Source organism: Belonocnema kinseyi, chromosome 3 (genome assembly GCF_010883055.1).
Source record: "Belonocnema kinseyi isolate 2016_QV_RU_SX_M_011 chromosome 3, B_treatae_v1, whole genome shotgun sequence".
NCBI classification, from domain to species: domain Eukaryota; kingdom Metazoa; phylum Arthropoda; class Insecta; order Hymenoptera; family Cynipidae; genus Belonocnema; species Belonocnema kinseyi.
The window spans coordinates 88,111,783-88,131,170 of record NC_046659.1 but is presented as its reverse complement, the minus strand read 5'-3'; the positions used below and the strand labels follow the sequence as shown (position 1 = coordinate 88,131,170).

Here is a 19,388-nt window from a genome sequence, read left to right as displayed (position 1 = left end):
CGGAAATGATTTTTTTGTTTATAATACTTTAGTACAAAATTAAAATTTTCACTCTCTCCATATCCTCTAGTACGATAAGCGATTATTTGTTTATATCTCTATTAACAATATGTTTTTTATTAACATAAGCTTCCCTGCAATCCAAAATTTTTATGTCATTCGCTATATTCTTTTTTTATAAAGTTATTTCTATAGTCAACAGTATCATTAGCTTGGTTCATGTTTTAAATACCTGCTTCTTCTTGTTTAAAACAGAAGAGTTACAGCACAGGAATAGATAACCAATATTTTAATCGAAAATGGGTTGAATGCATGCCAAACCCTTAAAAAATCAAATACACTTCGAGCAAATAGGATTTCTTTAAAATATATGTTTTTGAACCATAATTTTTGAAAACATTTATTAAAAATATTCTTTACAATTTAGTTACAATTTTGACGTGGTGGTAATTTCTTAAAACTTTATTATTTACATTTCTTGCAATCATCAATATTTAATGATAAAGAAAATATTTCTATTTTTCCAATTTTTAGTAAGCAAAAATGTCATACTTCGATATCGCGATCTTCAGTTCTGAATTTCTTGAAACAAATTTTTTTTTCAATCAAAGGCTTTTTATTCTCATTCTGCATAGTCACGTCTCGAAAGAAGGATTTTATCGAGGGGCTATACAGTCTCGAATCGAGGGGTTTTAGTGTTTGAAATCGGTATGAAATCAAATGTAACAAGCTTAACACTTTGTGACATGATCTGAAATCATCGATATCTGAGTAGATCTTTTGAAAAAGACCCGACCTTTTGAAATAAGCGAAAATCAAGTGAAATCAGCAGAAATTTCTTAAACTATTCCGAAATCGTAAGAGAGTCAGTAGGAGTCGACGTGAGATTGTGAGCAACCACGAGCAGTCAAGCGAGCACTCAAACGAGCAGTCAAGAGAGCAGTCAGTCAGCAGCGACCGTTTGCTTCATCGCGCAGCGAGCAGGGAGTGTGCATATTATTGTGGATTAGTAAAAACTGTATATATAAAAAATTTGCTATAATTTTTTAACAAATAGCAGTGTGATCGGAAACGTTCAAGATCCTTTAAAAAGTCGATAAAATATAAAAGTGTGAACCACCATGACTATCTTGCCCTTCAAATGATGGTCGAGGTTGTTTACATTTTTAGATTTTATCGACTTTTTAAAAGCATCTTGAACGTTTTCTATTCTCAGAAAACCACGATAATTAGAAAAAAGAACATCATACCCTTTTTTAGACATTTAAACTTGATTTTTGATATTTCTAAGGTCACAAAAGCAAATTTCTCATAGAATTTTTTTGACGTGAAATTTTGCAATTTTTTAAAATTTGCTGTCAAAAATAGGAGTTTTCAATTTGAAAACCCGCCTTGGCCTTTAAATAACCTTGAAAATTGACCTCAAGATCAAAATTAATAGTACCGGTAAATGAATCCCTATGTTCTGTACAATTTTTGTCTGAACCATTTTGTTTTAGATAGAGTATTTTAAGAGATATTTGGATCCATATTTAAAAATAGGTCACCCTGCATGAAGCAATATTCTTCAATAAATTTTATATTATTAAAAATATATAAGTTAAATAAAAGAATAGTATTCATCTCGGGCAATTCATTTATTTTAATCGTCTAATTAATTAATATCGGCAACAAATCAAATTTCGAATCCATACAAACTTTAACTTTTCTCGTTACATTTTGCTAATCCATTTCTAACTTTTCCAATTATAAATACTATTATAATGTAATTTTGAAGATTTAATTTACAGCTAAGTTAAGTTATTAATTTATTAAACTGAATTTATTCAACTTTTAAAGTTTTCACGTTTACAAGAACATTGTAAACTGTTAAACAATCTAAATCAAAATTATTTAATTTAAAAAAAGCAGTATAAAATTGAAATAAAATAAAAAATTTAATAAATTTAGAATTTCTTTTACTTAGAATTCATAAACAAGTTTCATTTATTCAAAGATAATGCTTTTGGTGTAATTATAACGTATAAAGTTGATAAAAAGTTAATACAAGAAGTGAAAAAGTCATTATATACAGTAGTGTCCTCAAGAAAGAAGTGGCCTGATGATTCTTCCGTAGAAACTTCGACTTAAGATGGAAACTTAAAAAATAAGTTAGGGATGTGGTCTCTAACTTAGGAAATTGAATTCTTGCAAAGTACCTTAAACCTACCCCAAAATATCTTGAGTTTTACTGAAAAATTCTGTATGTTTGCCAGAAAAATTAATAAAATTATTGCAAACTTAAAAAAACTTTAAAAACTTGGAAAATGATCTTTCAGTACAAAAAAAACACACGAAACATAAAATACGAGTTTAATCCTCATCATTATTCCACTTAATAAGAGGAAGAAAAAACAAAATGAATTTTACACAGTGGTCATAATCATTTCTCAGCAACCACCTCAACTTGAACTACGTGTTGTGGCAAAATAAAATTTGTTTCTTTACCAAAGTGAGCTTTATTTAATCACCGTTCTTAGTGCCTCAATTATGCTCCTTAAATTTATGAAATTTTAAACTTTGTAAACAAATTACTGGAACAAAAAACTTTAACGTTTACTGTCCGTAAGTGTCTGCAGGGTATATTCTAAGGAAATGTTAATATATATAATGCCTGATGGGTGATGTCCCCTGATACGTTAAAAAAGGTCATTGCGGTAATCTATTTTGCCAGAGATGTTTTAACAATATTTTTCGTGATAATTTAGTAAATTTTTAGAATAAATCTCCCTTTCTTAGTGCAACTACTCATATAAGTACACATGTTATTCAATATATATTTTATTAGGCACTGTCAATGTTTACAGCATATTTTGTAAGGTTTCTTTTGACAAACTGGAAAAGGGGTTAAATATAAATATAACTCATTAAATATTCTTTATTCATTATTAAGTCTTTTTATTGCAAAATTTAATACTGCCCGAAATCGATATTAAATATTGCTCGTTTTTCGCACAACACTACTATTTCGGTTAACCCTGCCCCTTAGAATAAATCCTGAAAGTTTGAAAGTCTGAAACTAGTACACTCCCTTGTCCTCAATACATTATAAAATTCTCGAAAAATATATCTTTTCAGGTTTTCCCTATCTAGCGTTATTTTTCAAATTTTTGCGAAAATGTGTGAGAAATCCTTAAAGATTTTTTTTCTTAACAATACAAATTATTGTTTTGATGAAAAAACAGAAAAGGATTGTTAAATAATACTCTTCTTTATTTTTTTGACACCTAAAATATGTATTGTTGAGAAAAAAATCAATCTTAAAAGATTTGATCAATAGTTTTGCAAAAATATCGAAAATAGCGCGAGATAGAAAAAACAGTCATGAAATAGTTTTTTTAAATTTTTTTAGAAAAATGATCTTATTTCTTTTACGTTTTTCAAATCTTGCGATGTTTTAAAAAAAAACACGTGAATTTGCGTTTTTCAGAATATAAAGAATTCCCTTTTCCCTTATAATGTTTTCTTCTTTTTAAAATTGATTCGGAAGTGGACGAGAAATTATATCAGAATCGGAGAGAAAAATATAAATAACTACAGCATTGGAAAATATCACACTTTTAACCCAAATTGGGATTATTTTTTGATTATCTGCGTCTTAATGGACTCTTAGAGAGTGTTCATTGAAACTAGTGACATTTCACTATTGAAATCTCAGTTAGCTTACAAGAAAAAAGAAATCGTATGAAATCCTATGAAATCCAAAATGACCTCATATGAAGTCAAATGCAATCGTCAGCAAAGATTCATCTGATTTTAGAGTGAATGGCCCCTCTGTTTTTATTTATGCAAACTTGTAAAAATTTGTTTTTTGATCGCTATCTAAAGACTGTCAAATTCCTCAGCTGTTTTTTTTAAAACCTGGATACATTTTTCGATCAAACTTTTTTTATCTCGATTCAGCAAAACTTCGGTTCGGGAGTGGACATTTCTTTTATCTTAAGTAGTAATTTCGATTTTATAGAATATTTGTTCGCTCTTTTGTAAGATTCCTATTTTCTTGGTTATCTAGTTCTGTACAGCCACCCTTCAACTATTGTTTTCAACAAAAACTCTCAGATAATATAACTTTTTTAATTTTGCTGTTATAATATCAGGCTAGAAATAGGATGCCTTTAATTTATAAGCAGAAACTAAAAAAATATATATAGCAATAAATAAGGAAGGTGGGTTGGTCCATTAAATCTTTTTATCGTATTTTCAAAGTTCGACGAAAAATGTAGAAGGTTTTCTACAAAACCCTACCTTTTTATTTTTTGCAGCATCTAAGAAAAATTTCTGCTAATATAAGGAAGAAATTGTACTATTTTTATACGTGATAAACCTTTTTTTTAGCAAGACATCGCAAACGAACAAAAGGTATTTTTTATAGAGCCTTTCTGGACGTGCACATTGTTATCTTACATTTTCTATAGATATTATATTTTATGAACAAAATTATCCTGGTGGAATGCAACAAAAAATTGGAATAAAATAGAAGGGTAGTTTTTTTTTAAAAAAGAACTCGTCAAAATGCAAATACTAGTAACTTTATGGACATTTTTTGACCATTAATAAAAAAAGGGGTTGTCTGATTTCTTTTAACAATCGTCGAGAAAATATTTGAAAAGTGTTTAGCTTGTTTTCGCTACTTTTTTAAATAAAACTTTTTATTTTTAATTATAATTTGAAGCCGCGACAATGGTAATCACTGTTATTGAAATAATGTCCTCTTTCTACATTATCTCAAAGCTATGGGTTTTATCAATTCAACTTTCTGACTTTATTATCTTATTCATAAAATATTTCAAAAATTGTTTATTTTTTCATTTGAAAATTTATTTTTATCCCAGTCCCATTTTCGACATAATTTTTAGACTCTTATTTTTTGCGCTTTATTGCTTATATCCGGTTGGAATAAATTTTTTATCATTGGGGTAATCTGTCTTCATAAAAATATATACTGCTCTTAACTTTAGATAAACCTAAAACAATCTATTTAAGGAAAATGCACTCGTACAACTTTTTTTCAAAATTCCTTCAAAAATCATCAACTCCATGGAGTCGTATCTTCCCATCTATGATAGCAAGATCGTGTTTCCTTTTTAAGTTTCGAGTTAATTAAGTAATTAAATTATTATGGTTTTCATATGATTTTCGAAGATTTACATGAAAAAGACTTTGGGGTTTGAAAAAACTTCTGATTGTACGCCTGATACACAAACAATTGATATTTTTATTTTATTAAAGAATTTTCTTTATCACAGTATCTTTAAATTACGTAGAATTTACAGCAAATAATTGGTGAGAAGATTCTTATATTTGTCTGGAAGCAAATTAAGATAATATAAAATATGTGACAAAAAAGCGATAATATTTTCCTATGCTCATATGTGAAATAATAATAAATCTTTATGATACAGAATCATGTTAAAAAATTCGTTATTAATTAATTTTAGTTCTTTAAAAAAATTATATTATTAATAAAATAAACAATTAACTACATTTTGTTATTTATTGTAGTTAAAAAGTATAATTTGATTTATTAATTGATTCAAATAATGTGTTAAAAATTCCAAAATGATTAATTCATAGTTTTTCTTTTATTCCCTGTCAACAAAAGCTCTTCTTCGAGGTGGTTCAATCTCCAACCCAAAATGAAATAGTGTAATTTTCAGTTGCAAAATTAATTTTCACTTAAAAGAAAAAAATTTTAAATAAAATAGTTCAATTTTCCACCAAAGTGATCAATTTTGATCTAAAATAATGGTTTATAAACCATTAAAATGAATGTTTAACATCGGAGTTATACCTTCAGCCTAGTAGTTTAATTTTCAACAAGAAAAAAAGACGAATGTAAAAAAAAGACGAATCTTTATTAAAATATATTAATTTTCGACTAAAAAAAAAAATTTATAACCAAATAATGCGGTAATAATGCTGATTCTCACGCTTCGCGCTCGATAAGTATATTATCGAGCGCGAAGCGCGAGATAATGTATTTTCCCCACATTTGTGCGCAGGCTTTTTAAAAATAAGATCAACACTTCGACAGCTGTAATTTTGTGATTGTGAATTATCTCTTGTTAAAGCTCCTTCGGCTTGAACGAACTCATTCTCATAACGTATCTCGTGCTTCACGCTCGATATCGACCAAGATGTGACCTTTTCTACTCTACGTTCAACACCATTATATCAAATGTATATTATATTTATTTCTGCACCTCGGGCTGATACTGTTTATTTAGATATTGCAAAATGATGTACAAATTTTATTTTTAATGATTACTTTAATATTTGATACTTATTTTGAACTCATTTTTAAAGCTACCATGAGAAATCTGTAATTTTAATAAATTTATATTACTACAATTCATAATATGTATTGGTATTAAAACACACGTATTTTCATCATCTTCTTTTTAAAATTAAAAACGAAATTGCGCATCATATAAAAAAAACAATTTTGTTATTAAAAATTGTATTGCAACTTGTATCGTTCTTTCATAATTTTAATTTGTTTATTTGCAATGTTATTTTTCCGATTTAAACCAAAACAACGCATTCTAGCGTAAGGAGGCTCGAAGAAAATTTGTAGATATAATTTAGGCGAAAAATTGTATTAGTTACAATTTAAAATGTTATTGTAGCTTGTATCGTTTTGCAAAAAGGTAATTTTTTAAATTTCGAATGCATTCTTATAACAAAAGTTGATTACGAATTTGTATTTCTTTTTTTAATTCATATTTTTTTATATTTATGTGTTTTTTACCTTGCATCGTTTTCCAATGGTTTTATTTTTTTATTTTTAATATTATTTTCACAATTAAAATGAAAACTACGCATTCAGGGAAAAAATAGATAATAACAAATTATCAGATCTTTTTTGGGTGAACAAATCTTGCCTTTTTATTTTTTCGTAGCTTGTGTCGTTTATCTAAAATTTTAATTTTTCTATTTTTCACGCTAGTTTTTTCGAATAAAACAATAACTACGCGTTCTATAATGAAGTGGACTATAAGAAACTTGTAGATCCTTTTTGGGTGCACAATTTTGATCTATTTATCTTTTATCTTGCATAGTTTGACCGCAAGATAGAATTTTGGATTTGTCAGTCTTTTTTGTGCAATCAAAATTTGAATTTGAAATTTTTCGGAAAAATCCAAATAGTTGTAAAAAAGTAAGGGTGAAAGTAAAGTAACTTTCAAGAAGTAACGTTTCTATTTTCTTGACTTTTTTACATCGTGCATTATTTAGTTTAAAATTTTCGTTTTTTTTCAATTTTATAAATGCTATATCTCTGGTAATTTTTTTTATCAAAAGAAGTCATCAGGAGAAAATGTTCGTTTTTTCATATACTAAAAATAACCATACATACTTTAAATTAATTTGTTCAAAAGGTTTCGTGCTCATTGACATACAGACGTACATACGGCCGTACAGACAGACAGGCAGCTAGAGACATTCATAAATACCTGTTTTTCAGATTCAGAGGGTCTCAAAACGTGAACATTTTACCGAAACGGGGCGGGGGGGGGGGGGGAATTTAAACAAATCTCATACCTTCTCTGATCAGAATGTAAAAGCATACATTCTAAACGACAAATGGCAAAATAAAATTTTCAGTTAAAAAAATTTAATTTTAAACTAAATATTTGAATGCTTTTGATTCAGAATTAATTTCTTGAAGTTGAAAGCTTTGAACGTTTGGCTGAAAATTGCTTCATTTTGTTAGAAATTCAACTATTTTTTCTAGAAAAAGTCATCTTTTTTGGTCAAAAAATTAAATTTTTGATTTTACATTTATCTTTTTTGAAAGAAACTTCATCCTTTTAGATTAAAAATTCATATTATGATAGAAGAGTAATCTTGTTTGGTTCAAAATCCATCTTTCTTAGTTGAAAATTCAACTGTTTTCTAAAAGATTACCATTTTGGCCTAAAAATTCCAATATTTGGTTGAAAATGCAATATATTTCGACTTAAAATCTTATAAATGCGGTGCGAACATTAATGTTAATAAAAAGAAGCCGTTCCTCTGTCATTTTAATAAATCACCCTATATTCCCTGTTTGGAGAACATTTTGGGCAATAAAGTCTGCAATCACTTCTACAATATTTTGAATTATTTTTTTACATTGGAGTTCTAAAAGGTTTAATACTTTCTTAAATTTTTATAATAAGTAAATCAGTATGAAACAATTATCACTATAAACGCTTAAAAGTCAAACGGGAAAATTGTTATTTTCTACCGGGAAAAAGTCCAGAAGTCTTTGTTTTAAATTTAAGTGGCCACGCTGAACTAGTTTCAGTAACTAGTTAAAAGAAACTAGTTATTTCCCGGTACTGTAGCGGGAACATTTCTGCCATGGATCCGAAGAAACAGTAAAATGTAAAAAGAAAATGTTGAGAATTCCCGAGGGAGGAATGTGTCCCACAGTGTGAAGGAAATCATAGCTAAGCTGCGATGCGAGAAGGAGGCGAGGATATTTCTGTCGCGGTGTACTCAGCAACTTTCCTACACCTCTCGCCTCTCGAACTTTTGTCGGATGTGTGTATTGCGTGGCGTCGCGACGCTTAGCACCCTCACCCCACTCTCAAACATAGCACCCCACCCCAGGAAATTCGGCTCGCGAGATCTCGAAACTCCAGCAAGATCCCGCTACCGGCTCACTTGTAATTCGCATTCGAACGACGTCTTGGTTAAAAGAGTCTCGGGGAAACATTGGTATAATGACTTGACTTCTGCCGATTGAAGCCGTGGTAGGCACTCGATGCGAATTAAACGCAAACGAAACGCGATTATAACAATTGCAAAGTTAAACGACTCGAAAGAGCATTACCGCGCCGTAGATTAAGGAAATCGATAGATCGAGCTCATCATCGAGCCTCATCTGTGATTAAAGTGCTTGTGCGTGCACGACGAACGGTCTCATACGATAAGATTGATATATATTTTGTGAAAACCCTCCGTAGAATTGGATTTTGTGAATAGCAACGTCAACATGAAACGACAACAGTCTCAGCCATCACAGCAGCAGTTGCAACAGCAACAGCAACAACAGCAAACAACCATGCAGCAACAGCAGTATATGCAACAGAGAACTGAACGACAGATCACCCGGCAACATGTTACCAGTCAACAAAGAGGTCAGTTGGTCAAAAAAAGGTCAACATTTATCATAAATTGAAAACGAATTCCCCTTCAGTCATTAGCGATCCAATTAGTTTTGCCGCATATTCATCGTTCCCATTAGCAGGCGAAATTTGTTCCAATTTTTTCTTTTGCGCCAAAGAAAGTCAGTCTGAATTCCTGAAGTAAGCGGACCGAGAATTAGAGGGACAATCACGCGATTTAAAAATGTGCTAGAGAGTTACATCTTGCAAAGTTTAATTGTAAAAATTTGCAATCTTCAATTGTTAAATCTTCACTGAAATCCAGTGCGGAAGTACGGTTAGATCGCGTAAATTCGCTAGAGCGTTCACCAGTTTCTCGAGGCTCATTACGGTAAGAGTGTAAACTGAGTATGCTCAGTCTTCCTCCAGTTTCGATGTCTTTCACATTCTCTCTCTTTCTCTCTTTTTTTTAACTTTTATCTATTTCTCTCGATTAAATGTTTTTTTTATACGAATTCTCCTCTACTTTATTCTATTTTCGAGTGAGCCCTCGTCGGTAGTGTTTAAAAATAGATTCCCGCACGTTCCAAAATTCCTCGTGCCGAAGAAGCACGGAGGGATTCGGTTAGCGGCTTCCGGCGCAGCGCAAGTTCCTGAATAAGGCGCATGCGTGTGACATCTGTCATAATGGATCCTAGTTTTTAGTTTTTTATTAATTACTTTGTTAAATTTAAGTATTATTATTTGGCATTCCATTCTAATATATTCTACATTCATCAGAAAAATAAAACTATTAGGAAGTAGGATTATCATCTTTATCTATTATTATAAATCATTAATTTTTTCTTAAATCTCCGTTGCTATTATTGAGATTCTAGTTCAGCAAGTCGTGTTTTCATCTAATTTCTTTATGAATATATGCAACATTTATTTGTTTACTGTAATTATTTAAAATATAAAATCCAAGAATTAGGCATTCGGTAAATTTCACCATGAGATTAGTCTTTGAAGGATGTTATTTAGATATCTCAGGCTGAAAAATAAGTATTTTTAAAAATGACTTAGAAACTGAAGGAAAATATTCTGACAGCTAATCATAAATTATTTTGGAAGAGAACTGATGTCAAACGTTATAAAACATATTTCAGGTTTAAATTGTTTCTTTAAAAATAGTTATTTGGAGTTTTTAAGTTTTTTCTTGCTCTTTAGGTGATTGTTATAATTCTTATTTAATCCTAATGTTATAGGGTTCATTCAATTCTGTGAAAGACTCCCTATAAATACCATTTTCATGTTTTTATTTGCAATATTTTATTCAGGAATTATACAATTAGCATTTTTATGAAGAATACATTTTTTCAATGATTAATTAAAAATTAAAAGCACGAAGAAAATTTGTAATGAATCTTTCCATTAAAAAAATAAGCCTCACAAGACTAGAATGAAATAAGAATTGTACAGTAACTTGTATAGTAACCTAGAGAGAAAGGAAAAACATAAAATTCTAAATAACTATTGTTATGTAAACAATTTTCACCTGAAATATTTTTGTTAAAGAGTTCGCTTCCAGTTCTGTGCGAAAATTTTTTCCAGATTAGTTATGAGACTATTTTCCTTATTTTTATAAATCGGAGATTGATCAGCAACTTGGGGCATAGCAGTGTTGCGGAACAATCCTGTTATTTAAATAAATAGCACGCGAATTCCAGATCAATCTAAATTTCTATATCCCTCACCCAAATTACTGTAGATAATAATTTGTATGGAACCTCTTTTTTGATCTTAATATACCTAATAAGCATACTTAACTATCACATCTAAGAGAATTGCGTAAAAAAATATCAGAAGTAAATAGAACCGGCATACGGGATAACTTCGGACATGTGGGGTAAAATCGGGCAGCCAGAAATTCTCTAAATTGATAGAAAAATTTACTGAATTCTGGGCCAAGAACCTGGAATCATTTAAAGCCTTACCTGGCCGTAGATACCCTATCCGAACGTAGGGTATACAAGTGAGTCAAATGAAGAAAATTTGGTTATTAAGTTTCATGTACTACAAGCTCTTCTTTAGGTCGGATTTTTATCTTAAATTTTGAAAAAACAACGAAAAAGTAGTGCGGGTTAAGTTGAATATAAAAAGGGCTAAGATCGGTTAGGGTATGAGGTAAATTTGGCTAGGGACTTTTTCTAATAAAAAATACAAAAAAGTAATTCTTTAGGAGTAAGAAAAGTATCTAATTCTTTAAAATTGGAAAAAAATCGCTAATGTGGCAAAATCAGAATTTTTCTATGAATTATTAAAACAAAGTAAAATTAAGAAAGAACACACATTGAGATGGCAGACTGCATATTAAGTAACGAATATTCAGTAACGGATGGTTAATTGACTTCTCACTGTAAAATTATACTAGAAAATACAAAATCATAGACTCTTACCAGTTATCCTATGAAAAATCTTTTCTAATTATATGTCCTAATTTTTCTATATAGTCTTATTAGTTAGTTAATTTAAATTATTTTTTTATATGATCTTCCAAAAAATAAAAAGATACAGGAATCTTTGGTTTTAAGTTGGCCCCAAAATTCAATTTGATGTGTAGGATAAATTGACTTCATTACTTCAGTTCTGATGAAATATTTGTTGTGTTTAAAATGATACGTGCCCGATTTAACGCAAACCAATTTTTTTTTCTTCTACTTCAAAATAATTTTTTTTATCCCAGATAGAAGAACTACTTTTCATTTATCCTTGGAAGTGACTTTCCTCTGAGTAATATAACTAATTTCGTTTGATTTCTAACCTAACTGAATCATCGTATATTTTTGTTACTATAAAATGTCCACCGAACATCGTCTGCTGGATCTGTTTCAAATTTTAATACGTCATTATCCGCGGCATTGATATTACGAATAAAATAATAATCCTGCTCTGTGTCTATTACGTGTTTCTTAGTTAAACTTTCACTTTCATACGCCTTCGAGACACTTAAGACTTAAAAGACATCTGCAAATTCTTTTCGCGACACCATTTCGAACTTGGAAATGATCCAAAAAACTATAGGTTGTCGCTGTATCTTGTTTACTGTACCTTACAGTATCGCCGGTTCCTGACAAAACAATATTGATGCCACTTATTTTTTATATTACTTGGATCAATAAAAAATTTTTCGAGGATAATTAGACTAGAGTGAATTGCGAAATCCTCTTTTTTTATCCCTACTCTCTAAATCTGAATCAGTGAAATTTCACTGATTCAAGTAACTAGAAATGGGTTACTGACAATCAGTGAAACATTACTTATTGATTCAGTAAAATAAAATAAAATTCAGTTGAATAGAAAAAACTTAAAATCCATGAATCTAATCTAATATTAAAAAAGGTGAATAGTTTAGATGATTTTAAATGACAAGCAACCTCACGTATTACTTTAATTTCAAGATTGGATTGTCATGTACAAACCCGTTAAGTAAGTGCTTCCTATACGAGTAAGGGTATATTTATCCCGTAGTTACTTTAGCAGACTTACAGCCCGACAATTAAAAAATTAATTTCATTAAGGAATTCTTCTTGCTATTTAAGTAAAAGACTAACTAACAAGGCTTAACTTAAAACTTTAGAGGTTATGCTTCATACGATTTACTCTGGTGTTACTGGAATGATTAGTGAATAAGTCCGAAAGCACTGATTAATCAGTGAAATGTCAAACTACTATTTCAATCAATAAATTTTTCACTGATTCATATTTAGAGAGTAGTGTAGAAATTTTTGTTTTTACTTAGATATTTTTCCTAAATTCTCCCCAGATTTTTACAAAGTGAATAAGAGGTAGCAAAAATGGTTTTTGTCTTGAAAAAAGAAGTTTCATGCCTTTATTTTTTGTTAACAATGTAAAATCTGAGTTGTTTCTTTAACTTAACATAAATGATATTAGAGCATTCTTTTAAAAGATTAAGAGAATTATTTTTTATAATTTTTGCCATTGAAATGAAATATATTGCCTTTAGATTTCAGAATTTCAACTTAATATTGTTCAATTTGACATTGAAATTTCAACTTAAGGTAGTTTTTGCTCCAGAAATCAGGTCTCTGGAAAAGCTTATTAATTCGAGGAAACCCTTGCCTGCAACTTTACTGTTTCCAACTTTTAAAATAAGTTAAAGTAAATAATTCTTGTAAATTTTCAAACCTTTTCTTAAAAAATAATGTTTTTTGTTTGAAATGACATCAGTAATATTGTTTTGATTCCTAAAATCAAAGAAAAACGGTGTTTTTCAGACATCTTATTTTTGGCACGATAACTACATTATGATAAAATCTCTGCAATTTTCTAGTATGAAAATTCCTATATTTAGTAATAAAACGCGTTAGTAGACTATTAAAAATTTATTTTATTAAATGAAAAATACAGAGACTCTATCATCAGAAGGAAAACATTTCTGCTAGAGTGTTTCAGGAAATTCTAAAAACGTCCTAAAACATGTGGTTTAAATTTATAACTTATGACTAAAGTAAAACAATAAATTTGCCTTTTAATTAGCTTGGGATTTATCCGAATTTTTTTTTAAAGTTTTGCCAACTGCGCTCTTATTTGCAATTTTATGAGACTACACTTCATTCGAGCCAAGAATTGTCGAAATCTGCTCGACAAGCATTAACTGTCACTAACATAGGCGTAACATGAACTTGAAAAGTATTTTGTTGTATGGAAATCCTATTATTTTTCATAAGATTTCGTATAATTTAAATAAAAATAACGCATTTTTGTTGAGATTCAATTGCACAAACTTTTTACGATTTAGCGTATTGGAAACTATCGTTGAATATTGTTGAATATTGTTGAATATTACAGATATATTTAATTTATATTTAATATTTTTAATTAAAGTTAAATCCTCTTTTTATTTCTAGAAAACAAAACCATCTTTGTAATTAAATTTAAGTTATGACCAACGGATTCAAGCAGTTGTGTGATAATAATGACATTTCTGAAAAAATCGTTTTTCTATTATTTTTTAGAGTGAAAATAATATAACTGATTATCTCATTTTAAATGATAAACATTATTTCGAATTAAAAATTTTTTAAACTCGCAAACAAAAATTATTTTAACAATGTTTTTTGCAATAGAATTTGCTCTTGCTATCGGTTTCTACCAATTTTAAAAAAATAGAACGAATTTTAACAAACTTAGGTTTATTTTTGCGGACAAAATATTCTCTACGACTCTGTCGTTTCCAATTTTGAAAGTCAATTATTCTATAGCTGAAATAAAAAAAAACCGTGCTTGAAAATTATTTACTTTACTTTAAAAATTAGAAACAGAGTTGTACAAAATCTTTTCTAGGATTTAAAATTTTTTTACATTTTTAAAAAATATGCAGGAAGAAACAGTATGAGAAAACTTAATCATAAAACTATTGATAAAATAGTAATATTAGTTTTTAGTTTTTTAACCTTTTTTATGAAAAATTATGTTGTCTTCTCTCATAAGACATGACTGATAATATCATTTTAATTACTAAAATCAAAAAACTTTTTTTCCGAAAACTTGATTCATTTCACGACAACTAATTGAAAAACTGTTAGAGTTACAGTTGGGTTTCCATATTTTAAATTTAAACTCTTCTGTAGTTCCAATTATGGCTAATGAACTGATGTGTGAAAAGTTACTTTGAATTAATTCCCTTTAATTATTCTATTTAAAAAACAGAATGAAAAAAATGATAATTTATAAAAGCGTGGTTGCATTTATTTCGTGCTATGAACAACATTCACGAGTAAAAATTAGCGCGGGAAAGCGGTATTCTTCTGTTCTTCCCCTGAGCGCCATTTTTGCATTTTTTTATGCTATGGCCCATAAACGCCTCTTAAAATTAAATATAAAGAAAAAACATTTGAACAAAATTGAGACTTTGCCGAGCTGAAACCTGGAATCTCTCTTTAATATCAGAAGAAGAACATAATAAAATATTCCCTGGTTCTTGAATTATCATAAAAAAATGTGGAAGCGTGCTCAAGACAAAAATCGGTCGGTCGAATTGCTTCCGCAGTCTTTTGTCATTTATTTTCAACGTATTAACAAAAGATAGATTTTTATAATAATTGAAGAACTATTAAATCAGTTTGAAAATGAATTTCATACTTCAAACTATTTCCCTTATTCCCTTCTTTTCCTCTTTTTTTAAATTCTTCTCTTTCTTCTGTTTTCAAGAAAATTTCCTCTTTTGCTCGTTTTTTCGTACAAGTGTGAACTGAATAAATAAAAACGGATAATAAAACTCAACTATTTTTCTTTTAATAGACTACCATTATATTGTTGGCCGGAATTTATCTTGTTTAGTTACATAGTTTAATATTTGGATGAAAATTTAATTATTTTGTGGAAAATGCAACTATTTTTTGAAAGTCAGCTTTTGGGTTGAATGTTGAACTCTTTTGTCGAAAATTCCTTTTTTGTTCCGAAGGTTCATGATTTAAGTTAAAAATTCATCTTCTTGTTTGACAATTAAACCATTTCGTTGAAAATTAATTTTTATTTGGTTAGGAATAAATTTTGGTTTGAATGAAAATGTACATATTTTATTTTGGTTTGAAAATTGATGTTTTTAATAAAAAATGGATCTTTTCTAATTCAAAATTCAACTATTTTGTGAAAAATGCGTCTTTTTTGGCAGAAACTTAATTTTTTGTTGTTGAAAATTCGTACATTTTGATTAAAAATGCATCTATTGATTTATAATTAAAACCTTTTTGAGATGTCATCAATTAGATATTTTGTTGAAAATTCATTATTTTAGTTGAAAATTGGACTGCTCTGTAGAAATTTCGTCTTTTATGTTTGAAAATTAATATTTATGATAAAATTTTATATTTTTTGTTTCAAATTAAACTATTCTTATGAAATTTTAACTATTTAGTTAAAAATTAACTCGACTGTTCAAAAATCATATTTACGATAAAAATTTAAATTTATGCTAAATACTTAGTCTTTTTGGCTTAAAAATTTAACAATTTGGTTAAAAATGAGTGTTTTTTAGATTAAGATTGATCATTTTGTTTGGAAATATAATTATGTGTTTATAAAGTCACCTTTTTGGCTCAAAATTACAATGCTAGGTTCAAAGTTGAACTACTTAGTTAAAATATATTTTTTAATTACCACATTCGTGCCAAATTTCTCTTTTTTGTTGAAAATTCATTGTGAGTGAAAATTCCTCTTTTGGCAGAAAATTCATTCTTATGGAAAAAAAGTCGTCTTTCTTAGTTAAAAAGAAAGTTTCGTAATAGAAAAATAATCTTTCTTGATAGAAAATAAACTTTTCTTTTTAAAAATTCAGTTTTCATTGAACATTTTTTTGCTTGAAAGTTTAACCATTTGGTTTTATTTGCGAGAACATCTTTTTGATTGTAAATTAAACTGTTTTCCTGAAAAGGCAATATATTTCGGCTTGAAATGTTAGGATAATAAAGTTTTACATATTGAATTCAATATATTATTTATAATACTTTTATTTAAAAGAAATTATTCTTCGATTTAAGTGAAAAATAACACTATTGCCCCTGTTTTGAGAGAATTTAGGGTGACGTTATATTTCTTGGCGGGCAGAGGGTGAGATGAAACTACTGTCGTCAATGAAGGGGGTGGGGGGCTCAAAAATAGACCGTAATCGTCAACGTAGTTTATGCGCGGCCAACAAGTGGACGCACAATTTTGACCGTTAGTATACGTTACAATTTATTTGTTCAAAATAGTACCTGAGTTAAAAAGGGTGTTAGAGTTGTCGGTATACTTGTTTTTAATTTTTTTTACTTTTAACAATAAAAATTTAATTATCTTACCTAGTCGACATTTATCAACACCAGCTAAGTACCCAAGTTACCCTAAAAGTTACAAGTAACGCAACTTTTCAGTAACTTACTTACTTGTAACAATGTAATACCCAACACTGATCCCAAGTAGATTTGAACCGGAAATTTATCATTTAAAAATCGACTTTCAGTTTCCATTTCAGCCGTTTTTTTAGAAAAATCACTTAAATCAACTTACGTTTAAGCACAAAAACGTCGAAGGAATTTTTCAAATTGGCTTTTTAAAAACCAAAAATGATTCATTTTATAGTTAGACTTTTTTTCTGCATTCTTTATAGAAGCGCTTCTTCTGCGGTCTCAATTCTGCCTCGTCGTTTTTCGATTCACCGTCATTGTTTTGTGCGACATTTGATCTGTCAGCTTCTCAACTGTCACAACTTATAGGTGCATGTAATCGTTGCACGTGCCCTGTTTAAGAATGAAGGTTTGCTACCAGCTGACAGTGCAACCTGCCGACAGTGTAAACAGTTACGAATTGTAATTGATAAAAACTTTACTTTTTTAAAAAGAACAGTAAAATATAAAAGAATAGGGTGGCTATCGAGTCACTTACCATTCGGTTTGCCACACTCTTTAGCTGTTATTTTGGTCAGTGACTGAATTTGCGTAACATGCAAAGTCAACGGTGGCGCGATTGGTGGACCACGGGAGAGTGAGAAAGAAAAAGTCAGATGGAGAATAACTGTGGAGAAAGAGCGAGACGGAAAATCGTGTTGAGTCGACGTCGCGACGCTGAGCGCCGTGTAAAGATAGTTGCTCCTAAAATGGGTCCCGGTAACGCGATCCCATCCCGCACAAAAATAGGCTCATTCGCCCCACGCCCGCCAAGACTGTTGGTATCCTCTATCGAGGATCATCGGAGAAATATGTTGCATTAATGCTCACCCACGGTTTCGAGACCATTTCAACGACCTTCATTTTGGATGACACGCCTATCGCAAACAATTATTCAAAATGCTAATCCGTTCAAACTTTTTTCATTTACAATTGAACCAGGGAAAGTTAAGCAGGCCTAAGTCCTCTTTTTGATGAAAGTGAGCCGCATCTCTTTAGAAAAAAAATTAAGCCGACCTAGGTTTCTACACAAAATTACCGAAGAAACTTTTCAAACTGTCTTTTTGCAATCCAAAAAGGATATCTTATAGTTTTTAAAATTTTTGCACAATCTAAAACATGTACTTGTTGGTTTGTGAAAGCACATTTTCAAAAGTTTGTTTCGCAATTTCTTGTAAAAACTTGAGTCGACTTAAGTTGTTTTCTAGAAAACGACACAGTTAAGTTTTCTTCAAAAATCATACCTTCTCGCTTTTTTATACCTATTTAAATTATAGTAAAATTTTTACGAGTATTCAGGTTCCGTTTAAATACTACGTCACATCATTTTGAAAACTTTTTCTAACCCTCCCCTTCTTTATTACGTCACAAATACGCATACCTGCCACCTCCACAGAAAAAACAGAAGATAAACTTTACATCGATTTCCGATGAAAGATTCGCTGAAACAAAAATTAACTTCAACCAAACATCGGTTAAAATTTCTTTTGTTTTTCCATAACAACCCATGTGTTTTGAAAAACGCGAAGTTGTCTTAATAAAACTTTATCCCTCTAAAAGATTTCCTACCACAAATTTTATCATTAATTTATTCTGTGCCCCTTTTCTAAGTCATTTTTTTTCTTCTATTTCATTTTATAAATGGCAAAAGTAAAAGACAAAGTATACCAAAATAATATTTTAATAGATTTTACAGCTCAAAGTGCTTTCATGACAAGGTGAATAATGTGATTTTTGACGAAAATAGGAAAATAATTCCATGTACCATATTAAATTGCATATAAGATGCTTAAGATTTCAAGATGAAGTATATTGCATTTTCAATGAAATAGTTGAATTCTTAAACAAAAAAAATTCACTTTCTGTCAAAAGGAATGTATTTTTAACCATGGTTGATGATTTTTCAATCAAATAGTTAAATTTTCCACAACAGAAATTAATTTATTACCAAACAGTTGCATTAACAACTAAATAGTTTTCAAGCAAAATAGAGCACTTTTAAAAAAATAGTTGAATCTCCTAGCCAAAAGGACGAATTTTTTAAAAGACGATTTAATTTTCTAACAAGAAGTTTTATACCATAAAAGATGAATTTTCAAACTAGAGAGATGAATATTCTATTCAAAAAGAAAAATTGTCAACAAAGCAGTTGAATTTTCGAATAACAATATAACTATATCACAAAATCTTTGAATTTGCAACCTTCAAAACGGAATTTACAACCATTAGCGGGAAATCCCTAATGGACAAAGTAAGTAACGAGATAATTCTAAAAGAATGTGGTGCAGAAGAGACGCTAGTAGACACATGGGAAAGAAATTGATTAAGA

The 19,388-nt window shown here is 29.5% G+C and overlaps 1 protein-coding gene across 1 annotated transcript in view; it reads left to right on the top strand.

Annotated features, from left to right (window-relative positions):
* Positions 1 to 8,705: 8,705 nt before the first annotated feature.
* The window catches only part of LOC117168780 (titin), a 35,866-nt gene continuing 25,183 nt past the window's right edge, over positions 8,706 to 19,388 (top strand). Inside the window, exon 1 of the mRNA XM_033354568.1 lies at positions 8,706 to 9,167. Coding sequence (XP_033210459.1) covers positions 9,023 to 9,167 — 145 coding nt within the window. The 5' untranslated portion in view covers positions 8,706 to 9,022. The remainder of the gene's footprint in view (positions 9,168 to 19,388) is intronic.